General features: G+C 42.3%; 1 protein-coding gene across 2 annotated transcripts in view; it reads left to right on the plus strand.

The window, feature by feature from the left end:
- TMEM151A (transmembrane protein 151A) overlaps positions 1-6,326 on the plus strand; it is a 73,122-nt gene extending 66,796 nt beyond the window's left edge. The window contains exon 2 of one of the 2 annotated variants that reach the window (XM_086936726.1): positions 4,348-6,326. In XM_086936726.1, the coding sequence (XP_086792852.1) occupies positions 4,348-5,751 (1,404 nt within the window). In that variant the 3' untranslated portion in view covers positions 5,752-6,326. The remainder of the gene's footprint in view (positions 1-4,347) is intronic. The other variant, XM_086936727.1, reaches the window with a different exon arrangement.
- The last annotated feature ends 3,317 nt before the right edge of the window (positions 6,327-9,643 follow it).

The following is a 9,643-nucleotide window of genomic DNA, read 5'->3' on the forward strand; positions in this document are numbered from 1 at the left end:
GTTAACTTCTGCTGGAGTTTCCAAATGTTCTTTCTCTTTTTTAATGTTAACACTTTGTGAGTCTTTTTCTGATTTAGACTAGCCTCAATTTTGTGAGCCACCGTAAACCACAGAAAGTGATCACAGAAGAGGGCAGGAAATGGACTTATTTGAAAAATGATAGTTTTTCTTAAGGCTGGAAATAAAAAATAAAAAACACTCTTTGACGGTAGAAATATCCTGATGGGCTAAATACAAACACTTCCTGTCTCCCTGTCCACTTTGATGCCATTTTGTCTTTGGAAGGTTGAAAAGACTACACGAAATGCAGGACTGCTCAAGTTACCTAAACTTCTCACATAAATAGAAAAATAATATGCAAAAAGTAACATTTGCAACAGCAGGGAAAAGTATATTTTGGTTTTGCAGACATTTTAGATGAATTATCCCAATTACTTAATCAAGTACTTTGCAAACACAAAATTAGGCAGATGACCTCCTTGAATACTAATACTCACTGACAGCAGCTAAAGCCGATACTTGCTTCTGTCAAGAGGGCTGTGGTAAACTGAATCAACATAAATAATTTCAATACAGTTAAAAAACAAAACGCCCAGGCAAAAATGCATATAAAAATAATATGAATACATTACCTTAGAATAAAAAAACATTTATAAGGAAAATTGGAGAAACAGCAATAATAGTAGAAATGGTCATTTGAATAAAAGTCAGTGGGGGGCATCTTTCTAGTAAAAATAACGACGACTCATTAAAAACTATTGAAGCCTAAAAAGTGTCCCTTTGGGTCTCCTTTTTTTGTGGAACAGGCATATATGGACATGCCTACTGCAAGGAATCCTGGTCAACCTTTTATTGATGTTGGAGTGTGTTAAAAAAAGTTACCTTTGGACTTAAAAGAGTGCCTGAAGAAAACATCACCCAAGTGCAGCCTGTCACAGGTTATAGGCGAAGGCATCTTCCACAGCCGCGTAACAAGTCTATTTTATTCGAGTCATGTACCCAAAGTGGCATGATCTTGTGACACAATGTGAACATAACAGATTATTTGCAAATGGCAGATCCAATTAATTTCATATATTTTTGTGAATGCAAATTAATATATGCACACATTAATCACTGTGGTTTTTGGTTGCTGAAGTACAGTTGCATGATTTCGTTCTGAAGAATTGTACATTGTCTAATTCCAAGTAAAGATGAAGCACACTTTAAAGATGCACGAAACCTGCGAAGAAGGAAGCTACCATTTTCCTGGTCTGGCAAGAACCTGGTTTTCCATCATTTCTATTGACATCTTCAGCCTGTGTTTCTCCAATAGGCACACCATTGTCTATAGAGCAATGGTCAGAGGTGAAAGGATTACAATGATCAAATAAAGATGTATCAAGTACTGTTTGCAATTCTTTCTGACATTCGAAGAATTATTACTCAGCAAAAACAAGTCTTTCATTTCACCACTAGTCTACCGCAGTTTAGGGCCAACCTGACCTCCATATAGAAGTTTATCATCTTGGCCTTTTTCAGGCAAGCCTATCCTTCTTGGGGAATCCAAATTCTGGGTACACAAATGGGATGACCAGCTAGATGCAGAGGAAGTCAGAAGCCTGGGAGCATTAAGCTTTATGCAGTCAAATTCCAGAGGTGTATATAGTGTATGCCACACAAATCTAATTTTCTCTCTTGGCCAAGAATCAATGGACCACATCATCATCATCATCCAGCTACAATCTAGAAAGATGCTTGTCACCAATACAGCCCTGTCAGAGGTCTCTAGTAAATAGGGCCTTCTTCGTGACCCTCAAAAACATCCTTCAAATACACCCAGCCCACAGCATCAGAAATACCGATCAGGACAGACTTTGACACAGTCTACATCCTAAACATGTTGAGACCATGCATTCCCTCACACTAAACAGAAGGCAGAATGTGGAGCTAGATTGAGAAGACATTGTCACTTTTTGCCGGCTAGCCTATCACTCGTAGGGTGAACCCAACAGAGTTTGCAAATCAAAATAGGCTCAGATCACAGAACAACTGTTTCCCAGAACTCTGCTTGCAGAAGTAGACAACATATATTACCTACACAAGTTCTTCAAGACAAGAGCTGAAAGATTCATTCTTCTATCAAATACATCCCAATAGAATCACATTTTAACCTCAGAAATGATATTTTATGAGGTAAGAATGTTGAATGTTAAACCAGTGAACCTCAGCAAAATTATTCAAGTATCAAAAAAATCGGAGAATTGAATCTTCCATTCACACCTGCCCTGCAGAGTTCCTTAAGGAACGTATAGATACAGTTACACAGACAAGCTGAATGTGCATTCCACCTTCAAGCTCAATTCCCACTACAATAATCTAAATCTTAAACAGAAAACCGGGCAAAATATCAATCTACCTTTCACCTCCGATCCCCGAGAACAACTTCACACCACTACCCTATTCTTTGATTGATATTTTAGGATTAGATCCATCATGGCTACAAGTCAGTCATAGATGTTAATGCATATAGGCTCAAACCAACAGGAAGCAAGTCATCCAATGCCTTCAACATAGTAGACAATGGGATTCCAATAGTCCATTTAGTAAAGTGGGCTTTTGTGAAATGGTGAAACGCAATTGCCTTGCAATGGACCTCTTCTATCCGTTGGTCCACCATGACAGCAGCATGCTGACCAGGATTGTTTCCTGAAAGTCAATGGTGATGAAGATCACCCTTCGAGTCTCCCCAGGATTGTCCACCCTCTACCCTACACCACCTGGAAAAACCTAATGGTGAGGTAAAGAAAAGAGCAATAATGCCCCCCACAACCTGGGAGAAAACTCAGAGGGTATGGGGGTCATTAGTTATTTTGTTTTTCAAACAAACTGCCACTTTGAAAATGTGTTTCTGAAAAACAAAACCCTTGGAAAAGTTAGCTGATAAGCCATCAAAATCCCAGGGTGTCAGCCCGCAAAAAGGTTTTGTACATTGAAAGAAACCACCATTATGGCAGTTAATTTCAATGTACTCAGATAAATGCTGTACTGGAAATCATCTCTTAATTTATTGGACCTAATTCTATCAAGGTGGAACAGCCTATGTCCTCCGCCATCCTGACAGATGGAGGGATGGAGTACCAAACCTTAAATCAGCCCCTTAGTTTTACAATTTCTATTATTTTGTTTAAGTGTTTTTGTGTTGAGATTTTCCTACCAGATTCAGGTTTGATGCCAGGTAACTGTTGGACGACAATTGTCCGATTTTTGTCACCAAGTTTTTCAACATAATGGAAACTCGACTGAAAGGAAAGTCACTGCTTTAGGGTCATCAGATTGATATGCTTCATTTTGTATTTTTATTTTCAGCAAACTTCGCATATTGCTCTCTGTATATATCACCAATTATCAATATCGCCCTGTGCAGGAAATGTTTGAAACTGTGCTGTTTATGAAGATGTCTTTTTTTTATTTGTTCCACATAATTAAGTAAGTGCCTATGCAAGAGCTGCATTTATCTAAAGACTGTGTAGAATAAGAAAAGAGGTATATTTGGCATATACCGAACATTGCTTTCCAATCAAAAAGTTAACTTTTTACATATTTTTAAGATTACATTCAGTGATTGCCTATGTTTTTGTCTTCAGAGATGATTTAGATGCAAACTAGAATTTAATCTATATGTGATTTTCAATTAATGATTCTGAGCAACTAATTCATTACATTTATGAGTGACTGACTGGTCGTAGACCTAAATCCGCCCTTTTCATTAGTTATCTTATATGAGAAAGGCTTAGATATGAACTTGAATACTATTGGAGAGCGAAGTTCATTATCAGACTGTCTCCCATTTCCATATAGCCGTCGTCTTCACAGTCCTTTAGGGAAAGTGGAATCTGCAAAAAGGTTTGGGTAGAACTGCCATTGGTATAAACATGTCATTGTTGGTCAATTAAGGAGGTAGTGGTAGCCTTGCTTTGAGTCACCTTCCCTCCCACTATTCTTTATATTTTCTTTATAGAAGTGGTGGGTAGCACTCTCTGTGACTAGCATAAGTTAGAAGCATATATGCTCAAAAACTTATGTCCATTTATTTGGCAAACAAGAATTGTTTTCTAATTTAGATAACAGAATTTGTGGTGGATGCAGCTAACAAATGGTTTGTTCTAATGGAATATTACTGTAGCGCTTTCTCAAAGCATCATTCATTAAAGCAATTTGTTAACTATTTGCATCATAACATATTTGGGTGTGTGGAGTGGTCTAGATCCACAGGATTGTGCCATGTCATCTCTTTGAAAGACAGTTGAATTAAATTTAAATTGAATGCTCATCTGACTTTCTCTGTCTTTCTTTTCTGTCGCCCAGCAGCAGCGTCCTCTGAAGCAGTCCCTTAGCAGCTCCTTGTGCCGCGAGTCCCACTGGAAATGCCTTGTTCTCACTCTACTGATGTATGGCTGCTTCTGTGTCATGGCCTGGTGCCAGCTTTCCAAGGTGACCCGCCTGACTTTCGATGGGACCTACCGTGGTGAGTCAATGGTCTACCACGACAGTCCCTGCTCCAACGGTTACATCTACATTCCGCTGGCCTTCCTTAGCATGCTCTATGTAGTGTACCTGGTGGAGTGCTGGCATTGCTTCACCAAGAATGAGCTCCAGCACAAGGTGGATGTCAACAGCGTTTATGAGAAGATCCAGCGGATGCAGCAGTCCACGCCCTGCATCTGGTGGAAAGCCATCAGCTATCATTACATCCGACGAACCCGGCAGGTGACACGCTACCGCAATGGTGATGCCTACACCACCACTCAAGTCTACCACGAGCGTGTTAATACCCACGTAGCTGAGTCTGAGTTTGACTATGCCCGCCATGGTGTAAAAGATGTATCCAAGGAGCTCCTGGGCCTCTCTGACTACCCTGTCACAAAGCTCCGCTTCACAAAGTGCTTCAGCTTTGCCAGCTCTGATGCCGAGACTGCTTACCTGACCCAGAGAGCTCGCTTCTTCAGTGAAAATGAAGGCTTGAATGACTACATGGAGGCCCGTGAGGGCATGCACTTAAAGAATGTGGACTTCAAAGAATATATGATTGCCTTTCCAGATCCCACTCGCCCACCTTGGTATGTCCGGCGCTACGTTTTCTGGTTGGCTTCTTTTGCCATTCTGTCCTGGCCCTTGCGGGTCTTGGCTGAGTATCGAACAGCCAATGTCCATTACCACGTGGAGAAGCTCTTTGGAGCAGATGATGGAGTCACCACCCCAGAGGAGTCTGGATTTGGCCGATGGATTTCCAGAGTCAACACAATTGATATGACAGAGCTGGAGTGGCACATCAGGTCCAACCAGCAAATCGTGCCAAGCTATTCTGAGGCCATGCTTATGGATGCCACTGTGGCTAACAGCACCTACACAGCCTACATGCAGAACTGCCAGCGCTGCCGTCGGACTGTCAGCAGCAACTCTCTGCCCTCCCAGCGTAGTGCTCGTGTTGGAGCTCCTTTCTCACGTATCCCCTTCAGCCGCAGTCGCTTCTCCCTCAGTGGGAGGCTGCAAACAGCCCGGCGGGGCTATCTCTTCCGTAGTCTGAGCAATCTAGTTGGTGGAGGCAGCCGCTCACCAACATCTAGTGAGACACAGCCCCTGGAGAACCCCCCATGCTACAGAGAGGCCCTATGCTTTCCAGTTCTAATTGTGCACGGCAATGAGAGTTGTCACCGAGAGGCATCTCCCTTGACGCAGTCCAGTGGCAGGATGATTGGCACACCCTTATGATCTCACAGATCAGAACTATTTGCTGCTACATGAGTTGGATCTAAGGAGGATCACATAATAGAAAGGGATATCCATTAAGAATAACATGGGGTAAAGAAAAAATAACTGGTTCCACAAACATCAGGCTAAATTTGCTGCCTGTAAATTAACCAGATCTTTAAATAGACTACCATCTACAAACTACTATTTCTACACCTTCTCAAATGCTCTTGCTCCTGATCGCGTGACTCCTTGACTCCCTTCCATCAAATGCACATTTCTATCACCTGCAAAAAGAAAGGTCTAGCCAATGGGCAGTGACACATAAATCAAATAATTACACTTAAAGCTGCCTTGGCTTATGTGTCCTTCATCTTGTGTCTTTCACTGTCAATCTCAGGAGTCCTCAGCACATCAGACATCAGTATTCCCCCACTTGTCCACAGGTGAAGGCATCTTGAGTTGCGTGAAGCAGTTGTCAAAGTCATGTTCCTTCACTGCCCTGTATTATGCGTTTTCTCTGCGCAGATTCTTCCGATATCTTTTTTCTGTTCAAATGACTTACAATAATAATAATATATATCTATATATACATAATTGTTGTTTTTATTTATTTTGGAATGAGATTTTCTTAATCTGTTGTGTGTATCTTCCTAAGATATGTTATCTGTGCTAGTCATCTTTAGATCAGTGCACACACCTCCAACGAAGGATGTCTTATTTCACATGGAGATACACTGCAACTCTTTTTTAAGGATCATACATTGAGACAGGGCAGGCTTAGCAACATTTGTAACTTAATTTTTAGTGCTCGTGATAATCTGTGCATTCTTAAGTGAAGAGCAGTTTAATTCTATCATCAATGATGAAAGCAGGTGAGAATTGTGCTGTGTATAGCAGGGTATATCTTGCTTAACACTCTAGTTAAATGCAAATCACAGGGCCCAATCTGAAGGGCCTTGTGAAGGGTCTCGAAGGGTCTAGATAAGCAGATGTGCAAGAATAAAAAAGATGAAACACAATTTCAAGGGATTCCCGCCCGGACATGGATAAGAAAAAGTATGCTTCCTTCATGTGACAGTTTTTTGTTAAGGTATTGCCCATTTAGATAAGCGGGTCATCCCACAATACTTTTCCCACTTCTCGCTCCCCTTCTTCCTCCCACTGTTCGCATGATCCCAGGAGGCGAAAACATTTTAGTACTGCCAACTAAATTTGAGCAATATCTCAAAATTAGACGGTGTTTTCTCATTCTTGCACAATTATTAATGTAGCAGAAAGATCAGAATGTATTCAAGTGGTGCATGTTGTCAAAAGGAATGTAAATTACACAAAAGTGTACATCAAATTCCATTGTTAGAGATTATCTAGGGGGAAAAAGTGTAGACCTGAAGATGGCCATTTATTTAAACATTGTCCAAACATGCTTACATTAAGGCTCAGACTCACTGAAATAGTAATTGGAGACTATAATAGAGTTAGGCAAGTCATTTTATATCTCCAGGTCTGTGTCCTACACTTAAGTTCCATGTTCTGGAGAAGCTCCTTGGGGGCCAACTACCCCTCCTGTTACCTCCAATAAGTCCCACACATTGCGATTGCTAAGAGGTCTTCGAAGCCCACACAACCTTTCTCTACCACTCTGCAAATGCGCCTTCTGGTGCACTACTGGTTGGGGGATGAGGCCCCTTTACTCCTAAGGGGCCTTGTTGGCCAAGAAGCCCTTCTGGTAGCTCCTGTAAGTCCTACACAGTGGGATTCCTGAGAACTGATTGGAGGCCCAGCCCCCTTTTGTCCACCAATCTGCAAATGTGACTACAACTTAAACAAGCATTTACAATGCAACGGTTTCGCCTTTGGAAAAGTTTGAGCTATTGGCATTGTAAATGACAAAATTTGTATTTATGTGTTGGTTTTGAAAACAGATAAATAAATGGCATTGTCATTTACATTGCCAATAGCTCTAACTTTTCCAAAGGCAAAACCGTTGCATTGTAAATGCTTGTTTTAGTGTGTAAAGAGAGTGGAGAGAACACAGTGAATACTGTTCAACATATAAGTTAGTGGGTGTGCACAAACTCAAAGGTAATTTGAACACCACTACTACGCTTTCACACCTTCTTTGAGCTACAGTATGTAGAGTTGCAATAATGTGTGAAAATCTGAGACCTGCGACAATGCAAACGTTTATATAATATCGGCATAATCAGAGAGGCTCCCATAATTTGTCACATCACTGCATGGCACCAATTGGGACAAGTGGTGTCCATTTCAGAAGCATTACACGAAGGAATTTTAAAAAAAAAATCACACCCCTGGGGTGCCAAGTGGCGTTTATTCCAATCCTAGCACTGCCCTCCCTAACTCTGTTCTTTTTCTGCTTGCTGCATGGGGCCGCTCTATTGCGAAAAATTGTATTATCTTAGTGACGCACGCTGTTAGACCGCTCCATGTTTATAACTTCACCCCTCAATAACTTTAACAAAGTACGAGACCTATTTCTTTAGCCAACTAGCCGAGCTTGTCGATTTTACATTCTGCAAAGCCACCAAATGCGCTGGGCTCCTTTTATCGACACAACCTCGAGTCTAATATTCATAAAAATAATTCTTGATCCTCAAATAATAAAAAAAGATGGAACGTTGCTGACTTAGTGACTCTTCGTGAAAAAGAAAATCGTGGAAATAAGAAAGCTGAGCCAATTCCCCATCGTTGGGCCTCTGGCTGGTTCAGCTATCACACCACCATATAATTCCAACCATGTGCTGGATAGCAAGGAAGGCGAGGTGCAGGGGAGCCTGGGGGAGGGGAACAGAAAGTTAAAGGCAGACAAAGGAACACTAGTCCACCACCTCTTTCGTGTTTGACTTTTTAATTTTTTTATTTTATGAGTTTTTATGTAGCGCAGACTTTACCCGAAGGTGTCAGAGCGCTTCACTATAGGAACAGTACTGATAAATGAGGAGCAAATTACAAGTAAAGACGTGCACCCATTTCACTATTGCAACAACCGTACCACAAAAATGATGTAGTAGTGGCAGAAACCCCTTGAATTTTGATAATGGGAATACCAAGACTACCACTCGGGTCCCCCACAATTAGTTGCTATGGACCAGCTAACCCTCCAAAGCGATCTCTGTTTTTGGGGAGTTTTAAGTAGCGCGAACTCGAGCCGAAGGTTTTGGAGCGCCTTACATGAGCACCGGTACGTTACAGAAGGACACATTCATTTGGGGGAGGGGGTAGGCACCGGGCGATAAAGTGATTTTCCAATTTCACAGGCTGTTGAGCTGAAATGGAGGATGGACTGCATTTACTATGTTTACGCCCCGCGGAGTCCACCCCCATTGCTGTATTCATAAAAGGTATGGGGATGCACTGGCCTGCTGGCACCAGAGCACCACGTGGTTTATACCTTCCCTGCTCTGGGTGTGTGTGCGTAGCGGCTGACTGGGTGGTGCAGCCATGCCGTAGGCAGAACCGCGAGCGCTGTGGTGAAGCGGCGGGCAGGCCTTTGCTGACCGGGCCACTGGCCTTCGATGAACTGCGCTGCTGATTGCAGCGTGTTGATGCACCAGGACATTGAGACCTGAGGCTGGAAGACTTGCTGCATTGCGATTCGGCAGACATATTGCAGCGATTCCCGCTGTGGGTCCATCCAGGCTGGTATGGGCTGGACTGCTGTGATGAAGGTTGCGGGCTGGCACTGTGGGTGCCATGGTGAATTGCTGCATGTGTGGTACCTCCCGTTTGACTCTGGGTACGAGATTGATGCAGCATGATGTGAGGGCACCGCCGCTCTGGATGTCTGGCTGAGACATTTTCAGCATAAAGCAGCTCCACTATATTTAATTTTTTAGACACCATTCAGCTTCATTTGCCCTGATTGTGTCGATGATACTGCCCTCTTGGT

This window comes from Lissotriton vulgaris, chromosome 9 (genome assembly GCF_964263255.1).
Source record: "Lissotriton vulgaris chromosome 9, aLisVul1.2, whole genome shotgun sequence".
NCBI lineage: Eukaryota > Metazoa > Chordata > Amphibia > Caudata > Salamandridae > Lissotriton > Lissotriton vulgaris.